Consider the following 16,811-nt stretch of genomic DNA (forward strand, 5'->3'; position numbering starts at 1 on the left):
AACCTCTGTAGCATCAGAAGGCTTATCTACTGCCTTAAACATACATGACTCATCAAATAAGACATCATTGCTGCGAATTAGCTTTTTATTCACAGGATCCCATAGGCGGTAACCCATCTCACCACTGTCACCATATCCAAGAAAAATGCATTTAAGAGACTTAGGATCAAGCTTGCTGCGATCTTCTCTGCGTATATGCACATACGCAGTGCAGCCAAAGACCCTCAAGTGCTTATAGGAAGGAGGTTTTCCTGTCCAAAGCTCCTCTGGCACTCTGCCATCTAGTCTTTTATTTGGTGACCTATTGATGAGGTGTACTGCTGTTTTTACAGCCTCAGCCCAAAATCCATGAGGTAAAGCAGCATGTGACATCATAGAGCGGGACTTTTCCTGTATGGTTCTATTCATACGCTCTGCAGTGCCGTTTTGCGCTGGACTGTAAGGAGCAGTGAGTTCTCTTTTAATACCTCTAGCATCACAAAATGCATTGAATGCATTAGACATATACTCCCCACCGTTATCTGACCGCAAAGCCTTCACTGTTCTGCCTGTTTGGTTCTCAACCATAGCAAGCCATTTCTGGAACACTGGAAAGACATCACTCTTCAATCGAAGAGGATACACCCACACCTTCCTTGTGGAATCATCTATAAATGTGACAAAGTACCGTGCACCTCCAAGTGAAGGACTAGGCATCTCACACACGTCTGTATGCACAAGCTCAAGTTGAGCATCTTTATGTCCTAATCTCCTTTTATGAGGACACTGTAACTGTCTACCATATATGCAGTGTTCACAAAACTTTAAATCAGAAAATTTAAGAGACGGTAAGTAGCCAACGCGAGCCAATTGCTCCATTCCACTTATGCTCATATGTCCCATCCGGCTATGCCACATAGAAATATTCGGCAGCTCGGTGGCATGAATATCAGCATGATTACATACTTTAGCATGAAGAGTATACATTGTGTCAACCTTAGAGCCTCTCGCAACAACCAGGGCACCTTTGGTGACCTTCCAGAAACCATGACCAAAGCTGGTCACAAAACCTTCGTCATCCAACATGCCAGTAGAAATCAGATTTTTCTTGACTTCGGGTACATGCTTGACATTGTGAAGCATAAGCTGAGTACCATCAGCAAATACAAGCCTGACATCTCCAACACCGACAATACTACATGCATGATTATCCCCTAGAAAAACGACTCCATTACTGCCTGTTGCATACCTTACAAACAATTCTCTGTAAGGTGTAACATGGAATGAGGCACCCGAGTCAATGATCCAAGAGTGCATGTCTGCAAAATCTCCTGCATGGAGAGAATGAGCATCCAAAGTAGAGAGAAATAGAACCTCTCCCTCACTGTCATAACCGTGTGTAGAATGAAGCTCTTCAATCTTCACACTGCTCTTGCCATTGCTTACTGGTACAATTGCCTTTGCATTTAACGCATCAGTGTTTTTGGCTTTGTCTCTCTTATCATTTTTCAGTTTAAAGCACTGCTTTTTGGTATGTCCCTTTTTGCCACAGTAGTAGCACTCAACATCCTTGTTGGAGCGGGACTTGCTCCTCCCTTTTCCCCTTTCCTGAGATTTGCCTCTTTGTTGACTTCTCCCCCTTGCATTTAAGGCATTGTTAGGCTTTACTGCATCTTGAGCTTTCAGCTTCTGCTCTTCTTGCAAAATCAGCCCTGTGATATCTGAAAAACTTATGAAAGTGTTTGCATTTGTTACAGCTGTGGTGAATGTATCCCAACTTTCAGGAAGAGAGATCAAGAGTGCCATACCCTTGTTTTCCTCATCCACCACATACTTTTGATTTGCAAGTTGAGTGACAATTGAATTAAACTCATTGAGATGTGCATCCATGGAGGTCCCTTCCTTCATCTTCAGATTGAAGAACTTGCGCAACCAATATATCTTTGTGGCTACACTTTGCTGCTCATATGTGTCTTGTAGCTTTTTCCACACACCCCAGGCTGTTTTTTCACCATCCACATTCCAAACAACACTCTCATGGAGTGACAATTCAATTATGGACTTTGCTGACAGATCAGCTAGTACCCAAGCATCATCAGATGTGCCAGTGGGCTTCACACCTTTGTGTATAATAGGAGCATGAAACTGCCTGAGAATTAGCACATTCAGGACCATCTTTTTCCACATCGGGTAGTTAGCAGCACCCTGCAACTTTTTAATATTGAGAAGAGAAGATTCCGAGGATGAAGCCATTACAATCAGCAAGAAATATAACCCACACTTGGGTGCCTGACTCCCTGCAAACCAAGTGCACACAGGCACTTGAACTGTGCTCAAAAAATTTAATTCCTGCAGCGGAACAACAGGAACTGCACCTGCAAATATTTCTCCCAATTAAACAGAAAATTATGACTGTTTACTGCTTGCTGCAGTATCCGAACAGCAACTGTGTTTGCATCATTAAATGCACTGTTGTACAATCAGCAATACTCTGATATTAAAGCAGCATCTGCCCTGCAATTACAGTGAAAAACAGCAGTGTATTTTGCACTCTGTACTTCTGTACAATGACTGTAATCAGCCCCACAGTTGACACAGAACAGTACCTGACTGTACCAGAAAGTACAGAATCAGTAAATGGCTGTTTGACTGTTCAAACCTATCAACTTCAAGCTTCAAGATACCATTAAAACTGTATAACACAGTTTAGAGTAGGATTTAGGCAAAAGCCCCTTGACTGGAGGCAAAATTCTCAGAATTTTGAGTGCATTTACTGCTTCACTGACCACGGTAAGGCATTTAAATTGCTTCCCCCAGCACTGATATGCATCCAATTGCAACACCCCCAATTTGACTGGCACATTCAGTGCTCAAGTCTACAATGTAGTACTCAATGTAGCTTCTACTGTCCCGTGGATCAACAAATGCATACGAATCCTGCAAGAATCAACTCCAAATAGGAGGATAAACGCAATGCGTGCATATACAAGCCAATACTTGGCACTGGCTACAAAAGCCCCTTGATTCTGCAATTCAATGTTGAGGATTTCCTCACACAGTAGGCATAGACAGTTATCTGTTTCCCCCAATACCAGTAATGCTCACGATGAGCTCGAAGGATGCACCTGTACCTATAACACTGCCGGAGCAGTTGAAGAAATTCTGACGAGAGCTCGTAGGCCTGGCGGGCTGTCTTGGATGTGCGTTGGAGGAGTCGCCTGTGTGGCGACTTGCCGGACCGCTGGTGGCGTCACCTATGCCACGAATTGGCGACCCGTTGAAGGCGTCGCCTGTATGGGCGACGCTGGGCCCTGAAGGCGTCGCCTATGTGGCGTTGCTGCTGGCGACGCCGCTGTTGGCGTCGCTGGTGGCGTCGCCTCTGTTGGCGTCGCTGCTGGCGTCGCCGGTAGCGATGCTGCTGGCGTCGCCACTTATGGCGTTGCTGGTAGCGTTGCTGCTGGCGACGGCTGGCCTCGATGGCTGATGGCGCTGGCAGCACTGAATGCTGCCGGCCCTGCTGAAAGCAGCAGATCGATGCTGCTACTGGCGCTGCTGCTGGACGGATGGGAGAGAAAGGTAGGCAGGCTCTGATACCACTTGTGGCGAAAGAGAGAGAGCACACCGACACACAAGCAGGATGGACACAAGAGTGTGGGGATAAGAAGTATGTGTGTACCTCCCCTAGCACACAGTCAACCTTTTATATGAAAGGATAAGGTTACAACACTAAGTACACCGTACTTAGTGTACTTAACAAATAAAAGTACTAACTGTACTTGGGTGGCCATAGTGCCTTTACCCCAACATAAGGACACCCAATTTTGCATTCAGTGTGATAATATTCCCTCTTCTCAGGGACCTATTGTATCTGCAATGCAACTTCGGAATATATTAAACACTTCTCATTATGATGTCTATCAGTGTGTTTTGATTCCACTTTCTTCATTTGTTGTCTCTGTAAATAACAAGAATGATTTAAGTGTGTTTGAACACCGTGAATTGAGAATGTTATTAGATGGTTTCAAGGATGTATTCCCTGCTCAACTACCGAAAGGTTTACCTCCAGAACGAGCAGTAGATCATCGCATAGACTACGTACCAGGGGCTCAACCTATTAGTGTACCACCTTATAGGATGAGCTAGCTTGAGGAGGATGAGTTAGCTACACAGCTACAGGATTACCTGAATATGGGCTATATTCGCCCAAGTAAATCACCTTGGGGAGCACCTGTCCTCTTAAGGAAGAAGAAAGATTCTACATGAAGAATGTGTATAGATTATAAACGATTGAATAAAGTGACAATTAAGAATCGATACCCTCTACCTCGTTCCGATGATCTGATAGACCGTTTGGCCGGAGCGAAGTATTTCACTAAGATTGATTTGCATACGGGTTATCACCAAATCCGTATCTATGCTAAACACATAGATAGAACCGCATTCCGAACTAGGTATGGCCACTACGAGTTTCTTGTATTACCTTTTGGTTTGACCAATGCTCCTGCCACCTTCCAGCAAATGATGAACGATTTGTTCCGAGATTTTTTGGGCAAATTCGTTGTAGTGTTCTTAGATGACATCTTGGTATATAGCCGAACGCTTGAGGATCACATAGGACACCTCCGGATTGTCTTAGTTATTCTAAGACAGCATAAGCTCTATGCCAAGATGAGTAAATGTGACTTCTTTATGAAGGAGATCATTTACTTAGGACACAAAATTTCTTCTGAAGGTATAAGCATTGATCTGGATCGTATCCATAAGGTTTTAGAACGGCCTATCCCTCAGACTGTGAAACAACTTCGTTCTTTCCTAGGATTTACGGTATTTCTACGGAAGTTTGTGCGTGATTATTCACATATCACGGCACCCTTGACAAACATATTGAAAGGTCGTGGATGCAGGTCTACCCAACCGATCTCTTGGAATGATGCATTGAATAAGGCTTTTGAAACCTTGAATTTTTCTATCAAGGAAGCACCCGTTCTTGCATTACCCGATCCTACCCGGCCTTATGTTTTAGAGGCCGATGCGAGTGATTTTGCGATTGGGGCAGCTCTATTCCAAGAGGGCAGACCTGTAGCTTTCGAGAGTAAGAAGCTAGACGACACCCAATATCGTTGGCCCACACTAGAAAAGGAACTTTATGCTGTAGTATATGCCCTTAAGGTTTGGAGACACTACTTGTATGGTTCAAAGTTTCTTGTATTGACTGATCATCAGTCAATTAAGTATGTCTGTGATGGGTCTGAATTAAGTATGTCTGTGATGGGTCTGAATTAAGTATGTCTGTGATGGGTCTGAATTGTGATGGAAAGCTAGATGGGCAGAATTAATGCAAGATTTTGATTTTAAAATACGTTATCGAAAGGGTTCGTTGAATAGTGTGGCGGATGCCTTAAGTCGAGTCAAGTTTGTAAATGCTACGTCATTTACGGAAATATCCTCAGACCTATTTCAATCCTTGAGAGGGCTTTACGCAACTGATAGTCATTTCAGTTCTTATTCGCAGAGAGTCCAGGATGGGAGCTCCATGGTTGACCAGGACTCAGGGATTGTGCCACCTACGGTACAGGCGGCGAGAGGTCAGTGGATGATTAGGAACGGCTTGCTGATTCCGAAATGGAAAGATTTGTGTGCCAGAAGTTCTGGAACTTAGATCCAAGATCTCTGGGAGTGTCATGATGCTCCTAGTGCTGGACATCTGGGTATACATCGCACTCTGTCTCTTGTGAAGCATACCTTTTATTGGCTTAAGATGCGTGCATTTATTGAGAACTATGTAGTAGGTTGCCGGGTTTGTCAGGTTACTAAGGCAGACTACTAAGGCAGAACGCCTTAGAAGCGCGGGTTTATTACAGCCATTACAGATTCCAGGTAATAAATGGGAAAGTATTTCCATGGATTTTATTACTGGTTTGCCTCGAACGCGCAAGAGTCATGACTCCATTTGGGTCATAGTCGACCGTCTGACAAAAATGGCTAGATTCTTACCTACTAGAACAACTATTTCAGCTGTTCAACTGGCTCACGAGTTTGTGGACCACTTGTTTAAGCTGTATGGTTTACCCTCTGACATAGTCAGTGACAGGGACTCAAAGTTTACAAGTAACTTTTGGACACTTGTTTTTGAGAAGTTAGAAACCACTCTAAGTATGAGTTCCTCAGATCATGCACAATCCGATGGCAGTACAGAGAAGGTTAACCAATTGGTTGAAGACATGCTTCGGGCATATGTATCTAAGAGACAGTCTTCATGGGAAGATTATCTACCTATGATAGAATATGCTTATAACAGTGCAAAGCATTCGAGTACTGGTTACAGTCCTTTTATGCTTATGTACGGGTTTCAACCTAAGTCACCAGTTATGGTTGGGTTAAAAGGGATTCAAAATGATGCTGCAAAGAACTTCTTGCAAGACATGCAGGAAATGTTGCAATTTGCCAAGGAGTCTATTAGAAGTGCCCAAGATTGGGACAAATTTTATGCTAATAGACATCGTTCACCTAGAGAGTTCTCTGAAGGAATGATGGTATATTTGCGAATTCCCAAGGAATCCAAGAGCCTAAGTACTGGTTTGGTTCCGAAATTATCCCCCAGATATTGTGGTCTGTTCAAGGTCATTAAAAGAATTGGACCAGTTGCATATCGACTACAATTGCCTCCCGATGTTAAAGTACATCCAGTCTTTCATGTCAGTAGACTGAAAGAAGTCTTGGGTGTGGATGATCAACTTGTTTCTCCTCAAGAGATAATAGAAGTTACAGATTTGACTTTTATTCCACACGAACCTAAGTGTATTCTTGAATTCCGTAACAGACAGATTCGTAATCGATCTATCACGGAATACAAGATCAAGTGGAAGGATCGTGTTGAGGAGGATGCAACATGGGAAACATTACAAAATCTCCAAAGAACATTTCCGGGTTTTTTAGCGAACTCATGAGTGAGTTCTTAGAGGAGGGGAAGTATGTCATGTGCACGGATTGGTATCTGACGTGTATCGGGTACACAAGACTAGCTCAGGTAGCCTGGGGAGGCTTAGAGCTAGGCTGGCTTGATTCTCGGGTTGAGTGGCAGGGTACGAACGAGTTAGAGGTCTTCGCTATTTTTGGCGCTTGGGGCCCGAGTCTATATAAGGGGCCCAGGGGTTCAGTTCTCAATGAGCCGATGGGAGCAAGTTTCGTTCCCAGGTGCTAGGTCTGATCCTGGATTGAGTCGCGGACGCGCGCCTGTATCATAGCGTAGCCCAAGGCCCAGTAGCAGATCCCAGGCTTCACAGCGCCACCTGGTGGTATGGGACACCAGGCTGGTTTGGATCTGGTTGGGAGTTCGTGCCAGTAGCTCAACTCGTGGCTCGGAGGGGACATCTCCTGATTCGGGATCACATCCCGTAGATGTCATGGTTGGGTGGTGAGCAGCCTGCTCAGTTTTCTCACATTGTGTGTGTTCTTGTGTTTGTTTGCAGATCAGAGGTTTCAGGAGTGCTGGGACGTGTCACATAAGCCCAAGATTTCTCACATGAGGACTTTTGGATGCTCGACATATGCCCATGTGCCTTCTCAGACATGCACAAAGTTGGATGATAAAGCTGTCAAATGCATTTTTATTGGGTGTAGTTCAGAGAGCAAGGAGTACAAGCTTTACCACCCCCGCACGGGCAAGTGTTTCGTCAGTAGGGATGTTGTATTTGATGAATCCTCTACCATGCCGCCTTTGCTGGACTGTCAAAAACAGCCCGTTGTAGATGCCCATATCTCTTTGACAGCTCGATGCCTTTGTTTGCGTCTCATGATGATGATCACATCTGAGGATGCTCCTCCTCCATCTGTTGGCTATTCACAGCCACATGTGCAGCATGATATTCAGCCTCATTTACAGCCTGATATGCCTCAGCTTGATCAAGACATTAAGCACAAGGCTCTTGACCAAGCAAGAGCTGAAATATAGTAGCCCAAAAAGGTCCCCCATTGGCTTCTTGACACATTAGAAGACAGCAAACAGGATACTCCTCTGCCAGTCCGTACTTAACATTTGTCCGGAAAGAGCAAGCTAATTTGGTTGCTTGTGCATTGGTTCCCTCAATCAAGAAAACATACGTGCTGCAATTACTCTTGCAAAATAGAGTATCCCACATCCCATTACGCAACATCGCCCCATGCATAGTCTCTATTGTTCACTGCTCTCACCAAGCATATCCTATGCAGGACTCTGCTTTGACCAGTCCCTGGCAAAAGGCATTTCTTTCTGTCCAACAGTAGGCACATCGCCCAAAAAACTATTACTAGCAGCCAACGTAGTCCTCCAAAGCTGCTACCGGTGCGTACAAGGCCTTTTATCTGCTTAGAGCAGAGAGAAAGAAAGATATATTCACGTCCTCGGAAGACCTCACGGGTCTATGGGACAAAGTACACACCAAAAAATTGCAGATACATCTGGATACCCAAAGAGTTGAGGGAGCGCTCAAGGCAGCTCAGCCCCAATTATTTAGATGCATGACTAAATACTAATTGTATCTTAGAAAAATGGCTTGGATAACATCAGTTTAAGACTGAGAGTCTTTGGATTTAGATTTGAAATCTCAAATCAAAACCTGTCCGTCCCGGTAGACTGCTCATTTACCTTCCTTGCGTGCTTCCTTCACTTTTGTGAGTTCGACGTGTCTTTGTTTGAGCTGGGTTGGAGTGAGCTCGAGGAGCCACAACTAAAGTTGGCTGAAGCTGAAAAACTTCCTGGTAAAGTCGCAACAACTGAGGTAAATCTGCCAGATCACCCTCTTCCAGCCACATCGCATGCAATGGTGAATAATTTCAAAATTTAACGAGTAGCATAGAAAACTCTATCTCTGGCTTTTCTTTCCTTATGTTAAAATTTGCTCTGGAATTAGGATCTCATCCGGCAAAAGGCATATCCTCTGGCACCTCCCCCTGGAAAGGCTTAAGAAGACTCACATGGAAAGCATTGTGAATCCTCCCATGATCTGGTAGCTTCAACCTGTAAGCTACATCATTAATCTTTTCTGGCACTTGAAAAGGCCCACTATACCTTAACGCTTAACTTGGGGCACAACCGGTCTTTGCCCCTCCTATTTTTCAGCCTGACCTTTTCAAACCGGAAAAGAACCCAATCACCCTCGGCAAACTCTAGTGCATGGCGATGCCAATCAGCTCCTTTTTTTTCTTAACCTAAGTCTTCTAGAGACCTTGCTTCACTTTCTGATATGCCACATCCATGCTCTCAGCATATTTATCAGCCTTAAAAATCTTATCCTTAGTATGCAAATAGGCAAGACTTTCTTCTCTCCTTCCAATATCTCAAATGGAGTCTTCCTAGTGGAAGTATGCACACTATTGTTATGAGCAAAGTCCACTAATGGCAAATACTACTCTCATTGTGTCTTATGCTCACACACATAACAATTCAGCAAATCAAGTATAGTGGAATTAGCCTCTTCGGACTGCCCATTTGTTTGAGAAGGAAAGAAAGTGAGAACTTCAAAGTAGTGCCCATATTCTCAAAAAGCCTTCTCCAAAATATACTCGTCATGCACTAATCTCTGTCACTAATGATAGACTGAGGCATCCCATGATATTTAAAGATGTTCTGCATGAAGAATCTTGCCATGTGATCCGTTGTTATTTTCTTCCTCATTGGAATGAAATGTGCCTGCTTGCTGAACCGGCATATAATAGTCCGTAGGCCATCATTCCCCATAGGTACCCTAGTAAGATCAAAAATAAAATCCATGGCAATGTTCTCCCACGGTCTATCTAGAATAGGCAATGGATGCAACAATCCACGTGCCTTCTATCGATCAAACTTGACTTCTGACAAATGATGCATGTTCTAACAAAGGCATCCACATCTGTTCTCAAAGCTGGCCAATCAAAAAAGAGCTCCACTGCCTTCACTGTGGCATCAATGCCTCTATGCCCTGCATGCAATGAAGCATGACTCTCTATCAAAACCTTAGGCCTTTGTGACACAAAGGAGACAAGAAAGCCATCCCTGAGAGTAGAGTGCTCATTCCTTGACCATTAGACAGCTGGTTATAAATTCTTGCAAAATCCCCTTTTTGAGCATACCGTTCCTTCATTGCATCCAACTCATGGTGGTATAAAATGGACACTACTGAAACCTACGGTTTCCTTGACAATGCATCGGCCACAATATTATTTTTACCCTCAACATGCAGATTTGTTTATTAAATATATTTTGTTTGCATGGATTACCCAGATCCATAGTGTCAGAGAGAGATGTTAAATTTACCAATCATTTTTGGACTGAAGTATTTGAGGCACTAAAGACTGAGTTGGTGGGAATCATCCTGAAACGGATGGTTAGACGGAAATAGTCAGCCAGACTTTAGAGGATATGCTTAGAGCATATGTTCCATTGAGGTAACATATGTGGCACAAGTGGTTGCCACTACTCAAATTTTCCTACAATGATAGAAAACATTCCTCTATAAGAATGAGTACGTTCGAGCTGGAGTCCGTTCGAGCTGAACTATGGTTGTAGACCACACATCAGAAAGTGCCTAGTGCCGCGAACTATGTGGTTCATATGCGGGAGATGCTAGCACTTGCAAGAGCTAACATCCGCCAAGCTATGGATAGAGCTAAAGCATATGCGGATGAAAATGAATCTTTTAGAGAGTTGAAAGAAGGAGAAAAAGTTTTTCTCAGAATTCCTTCACACTCCAAGTCTTTGACTTTAGGAGAGTGTGCTTAATTATCACCCCGATATTATGAGCTATTGTTAATTCTCAAAAGAATAGGCAAGTGGCCTATAAGTACAAATTACCACAAGGTTGTAAGGTGCACCCAGTGTTTCATGTTTCTCGTTTAAGAAGTTTTTGCGCCCAGTTGACTCACTAATCGAGGGTTTTGTTTCGTTTCAGGCGATAGAGGATAATGCAAGACGCAAACCAACAAGAATCCTGGACCGAGGAACCATGCATCAGAAGATACCCACGGTGTTGGTTGCGTGAGTCCTTGTACCAGATGCAGAGAGCATTCCTAGATTTTATCATCGAGGACGCTGATACCTAAAGAGGGAAGGAATGTTATGCTCAAGCCGAGATAACATGACCTTGGAAGGGTCGGTGGCATTTTCCTTTAGAGAACCAACTTTTGTATTATATTTCATTGTACTTCAAGTATATGGTTAAAGGAATCAATGTCAAGGTCCTTGGTAAGGGCGAATTAGCACTGACTAGATGGTTCTAAAGGTCAGGGGCCTAGGTGCACCAAAATTTGTGATTGCCAAGGGGCAAACAAAATTAAATGGTACTCCAAGAGAGGGATAAATGGTGCACCAAAGGATGTCCCTAGGAATGTGACATGTGGCATGTAGAACCATCTAGCGAATTGTGGGGCTTTGTGTATTGCATGCAAGAAGAATGCATGTGAGATATGATTTTGAGCTTGTGAACATAGGGATTGACTGGGTGTAACAAAAATCATGCCAATGCCCATGATTGCCAGGTAAAGGGGCTGATAGCCCAGTTCATCTCCTTACTGCGGACTGGTTTTGTTAGTCTAGAAGGACGGTTCATGGCGTATCTGCATAGATTATCGTGCCTTGAACAAGATTACAATCAACAATCGATTCCCCATTCCAAGAATTGATGATATCTTGGATCGGTTGGAGGGATCGATTGTTTTAAGTCGCATAGATTTGAAGAGTGGGTGTCACCAGATACGCATTCGATCGGAGGACGTGTCTAAGACAGCTTTTAGCACCTCCTTTGGGTTATATGAGTTCTTAGTGAGATGCCATTTGGGCTTACAAATGCTTCTGCCACCTTTCACTGAATGATGGATAGGATCTTTCATGAGCATAGATCCTTTGTGGATACTTCTTTGATGATACGATAGTGTACTCATGGGATGAGGCAGAGCATAAGAAGCATTTGGCCATAGTGTTTGCAAACTTAGATTCCATAGGCTGGTTATTAATGCAAATAAAAGTGAATTCTTTATGCTTGAGATTCACTTTCTAGGACACATTGTCTCCAAGGATGGAGTGCGTATGGATTTTGCTAAGACGGAAGCAATCCGCAGCAGCATTCGAGATGTTGAAAGAAAAGCTTATTTTGGATCAAGTGTTGATCTTTTCAGATCTCGGAAAAGCTTTTTGTGATGCATGTGGGAAGAGCGGCCTTGGAGTGGTTCTAATGCAGGATGAACGAGTTATTGCTTATGAGAGTAGAATCTTGCAAGATGTTGAAAGACGTTTGGGGATTAATGAGAAAGAGTTGCTAGCTGTAATTCATGCTCTTTCTATTTGGAAACACTATCTGCTCGGGGCTGATTTCACTGTGCAAACAGATCAACAATCTCTTAAATATTTCCTTACTCAAGTTCAAGTTGTCTAAGAAGCATATGCGTTGGGCCAACTTTTTATCATATGCGTTGGGCCAACTTTTTATCAAATTTTCACTTTCAGATTGTGCCACTTGCGGGGCACTAACAGACTCCCTAGTCGAAATAAAGTAAGTTTGGAATGCTTGCCGCTGAGAACAAGGTTGATAACATCAACTATCCCATGTGGTCGTAGTTGGTGCGCCACCAATTGGTATCTAGGAATTTCTCGGGTATTGTATCTGGATCCAAGACTAGACCCGTCTCTCCAGCATAGGCATCTGCTGCCCCTGTAGCCACTACCACTGTCACTTCTAGTTCATCTACCACTGCTCCCACAATGCTTGCCGCAGTGCCTCCCACACTTGAATAGATACGTTGGGATCACAGAAATGCACATGCCCATGCCCATGCCCATGCAATGATTGCTATGAATAGCAAGAGGGTAATTATACCTCACATTAGGTCTTGCAAGACAGCCAACTATCGGATTCAAAATAAGGTCAGGGTCTTGCCTATTTGCGCAGGCAGCTGGATAATGTTACAATGAACAAAGGGACAGCATGGATGCCTATCTCACACAAGTCAATCATCAATGTTGATGAGATTGTCCCGGATTCACAGGTAGTGTCCAAACACTTGATGGGCTCCCTGACTCATACCGACGATTTACTACGACATTGAACCTAGTGGCCATGAGTAATCCCAACAACTATTATTTCAATCAGCTTGTTTCCCTACTCCTGCGGGAGGAGTAGAATCGTCAAAACAGAGATGCTTCTAATCATGCAGATCAAGCCTTTGCCACTGATCATAGGAGCAAAGGCAAAGGAGGGAAGTGGGGGGTGGATTACAGCGAGTCCAAGCCTTCATCTGGCATCTTATCATCTTCCTCTCCTAGTGACGGGAGAAGAAGTGCTGTAATTATTGCAAGAAGCCTGTCCATGACATCTCTAAATGTCAGTTTGGAAAAGAAAGCAGCAGCAAGGTCTTGCAGTTACAAATGAGGCAGCAAACCTGGCTCAAGATGAGTGGGAAATTGTTGTGACCTGCAACTACGATCCGGAGATGCATGCTTCAGCTTTATCCATTTGAGATTCTTAGTCCCCTCCTAATATGAAGGGAAGTTGTGCCCATGCCAGATTTGAAATGCAGAGGCCACTGACCCCAAAGAACAGGAGCACGCAGTTGAGCAAAGTTTGAGGCACAGATGGGAGCAGTGAACCAGCTCACCATTGACCTTCCAAAGGCAGCAGTTGGCTACAGGTATAGGAAGTTTGTGGAAGCATCAAGTTGTAAGGTTTTGACGTGTTTTGAGGGATATAATTCGAGGTATTTTGGCAGTTCTACTGCTATCTATTATCTCAAAACTGAGTGTCCTTGAGAGTGATGCATATATCTATTGAAGTAGGATCTATATGAGCGATTCCAAGGTTCTTCTAATTTACATTTTTTCACTGTGTGGGAGGTCTAGCATTGTATCCAGGTCAATTACAACACATGCCTACATTCTCCAACAACAGGCCGCCTCATCTTGCACTGCAACAAAGTCGATTTGCTGTGCTTTGTGACTTCATGTTAAAAACATACGAGACACAAATGAATAGAATATTTAACAAAAGGACACCTAACAACAGCACGTTAAAGAAATCCACTCCAAATGGTGAGGAAAGCGCACACAATTTACAAAATAGGGATTTTTTTTAAGTAAATATTTTTCATCTCAAAATACATCGAATCTTACATATAGAGTTAACTATACGTACCCCATATCTGAGATACAAGGAGTGCCCACAGGCCAAGATTGTGCCCAGAAACGTAAATCTATAAGATCTATTGCTAAGTGCTAATGGGGTGAATGGGAAAATGGCCATTGATGCCATAACCACCACCTGCAAAGTGACAAATCCACCCAAATAGAAACAACCAAAAACCATCAGTTATTCTAAAAATTAGGTAAAACTAAATCAGAGACACGATATGAAATGCAATTACTATAATTCTAGTATATCTGCTTTGAATATATAGACAAACAATGTGAGAAACATGATACAAAAAGCAATTCTATACTAAGCCATGTGGACACACATACATGTGCAAGGAAGATCACAGCTCAGTTAAAGTATTTGTGATGGAGTAATGGATCCATACATTACACGCTTTCCTCAAACCCAACCATATGCCCTTTTGGCATGTGCATTCCAGCAGCATTTGGCAATCAGATTTAAAAAATATAAATGGACTCCACAACGAAACAATCTTACTACAAAACACCAGAGAATATTTGAGGCACAATGTAAGAATACAAAGAGTCTATCAAGCATCTCCAAAATAGGCCTGAACGAAATTCCATCTTCCCATTGCACAGAAAACTGATTAAATCCTTGCTTGTGATATCTCCACATATGATCATAGTTGCATATGAAACGCGTTTCATACAAGTATGAAACTCGTATGAAACATTTACATGTTTCATATGTTAGAAATGACCCAACAGAGGGTACGCACAGCGGAAGACTTATAGTAATGCCCAGGAGCTCACACAGTGTGCGTGTGGGGTGTGGAATCACAAACTTCTTTACTTAATGTGCGTCACATAGATTAAATGTGCAGACTCATCAATAGACAATGAACCAGCCAGATAGAGAAACAACCAAAATATTTCCGTCCAAAACGATGGACACAATACAAAAGATATAGATCCAGAGTCCCACCAATGGTGTGGTCCACTGATCTTACCACAAGGTCCTTCTCCTATCAGCCAGTTATCTCTAGACTCGAGTCCGCGTGCTCCACCTCGAGCTTCTGTAGACTATCCGTCCAGATCCCTTCCACCTTGCTGTCTTTGCACCAGCCTAGGTGGGCAGCTCCTTTGCTGGCCCAAGGGAAGCTCCTTTGCTGCTCCTATCTGCTGGCTGTTTGCTGCTGCAAGTGATGATGATCTCAGCACCTTGCTGCCCTAGAAGACAGCCAAGGTCCAGCCCTTCCTGGCTAAGTCTGCAGCCCTTGTTGCACTCTCTCACCTCCTGTAGATAGGCCCAGAGAGTAGGCTTCCTGCTGCTCCTTTCTGCCCTGGAACTGCTGGCTGCTGGATGATGAAATGAGGCAAGTGCCTCTCCTTTTATAGGCATAGGGGGCCTGTCAAAAAACCGACCAGCCTGCCCTAATCTGACTGACCAGACTGTGGCTGGTCCAGCCCTTTAAGGGCTCACAACCCGGGGCCTTTTGGCCCACACTTCTAGGGCTTTTCGCCCTCCAATCTAGGCAAGGGCCTAGCCTATATAAAGCATGCCACTGCCCACTGGCAGCCCCATTGCTGCTGCTGGTTCTGCCCTCTGCCAGGCTCTTCTCCAGCCACGTGTGCAGCACCATACTGAACCGTACTGCTGCTGACATCATCGCGCCCTGCCAGGTCAGATCTAGGGCTTGCTGTCCCCGCCTTCTGCTCCTTCCACAAGTTCCGTCCTTTGCAGCCATGCTTGTCTCTGTGAGGTGCTGCCCATGTAGCAGCCCGCCCTAGGTCTCCCTCCCCCACGCTCTCCTCATTTGGGGGCTTACAGATGGGGAGGTGACCTTTCCAACATCATACGTATGAAACCCGTTTCATACAGCCCCAATTATTGATAGACAATACTAGGAGGATTCAAGATCTTTGGATTCCACTTGTAGTTTGACCTTTTTACCTTCATGGTCCATGGAGGTCTTGGGAAGATCATTGATGACTCGTCTTTTTTACGATCAGTATTCAGTATGTATGATCATTCAATATGTATGTGTGATGATGATCATTGAATACTCTAGTATGTATGATCATTGATGACTAGCTTTTTGTATGATCAAGATTCAGGATGTATGGTGCTCATACTTGATATGTATGTTTTTTGTATCATGTCTGCACTATGGAGTCACTTGCAATCTTTATTTGCACATTTTTGTATATGGCATGATGCATACCCTAGGTATAAATGAACATATTTTCACATTCCGAATGAAACCCGATTCATTCATTTTTTGAAACCCATTTCAAACGTATGAAACCCGTTTGAAACCTCCCGTTTCAGAAACTCCTGGCAACTATGCATATGATATGTTCTGTCTTGATGCACATCAGAGTATCAAATACACGGACTATTTTCAAAAGAATGGATTATAACGAAAGTTCTCGGATACTCTCAAAAGCCTAGAAGGGCAGACTTTCCAGCCAAGTCTCAGAATGAGGCTGCCTTTTTCACGGTAAGCTTGATGGAGGTCTTGATTTTCCTAGCATTGGATAGCTGTCTGTATATTATCTAGTCAATAAATCTGGCTTTTGACAGAAATGCTTCGAAGTTGTGAGAGCGTGTCACAGCTGCTTAAAGCAAGAACCCTAGTTTAAATACAATTATGACATATAAAAACTAATGCAAGTTACAACCTTCGGGTGCAGCCTAAGGAGGCAGCCCTGCCACTCTTGGCAGACTGTC

At 43.7% G+C, this 16,811-nt stretch overlaps 1 protein-coding gene across 1 annotated transcript in view; it reads right to left on the minus strand.

Annotated features, from left to right (window-relative positions):
* Positions 1-16,811, minus strand: part of LOC147893373 (dihydroflavonol 4-reductase/flavanone protein) — an 82,670-nt gene that overhangs the window by 35,278 nt on the left and 30,581 nt on the right. Inside the window, exon 4 of the mRNA XM_087385991.1 lies at positions 14,115-14,240. Coding sequence (XP_087242117.1) covers positions 14,115-14,240 — 126 coding nt within the window. The remainder of the gene's footprint in view (positions 1-14,114; positions 14,241-16,811) is intronic.

Source organism: Dipteris shenzhenensis, chromosome 15, assembly GCF_047967505.1.
Source record: "Dipteris shenzhenensis isolate YYH24624 ecotype China chromosome 15, Dip_SZ_1.0, whole genome shotgun sequence".
NCBI lineage: Eukaryota > Viridiplantae > Streptophyta > Polypodiopsida > Gleicheniales > Dipteridaceae > Dipteris > Dipteris shenzhenensis.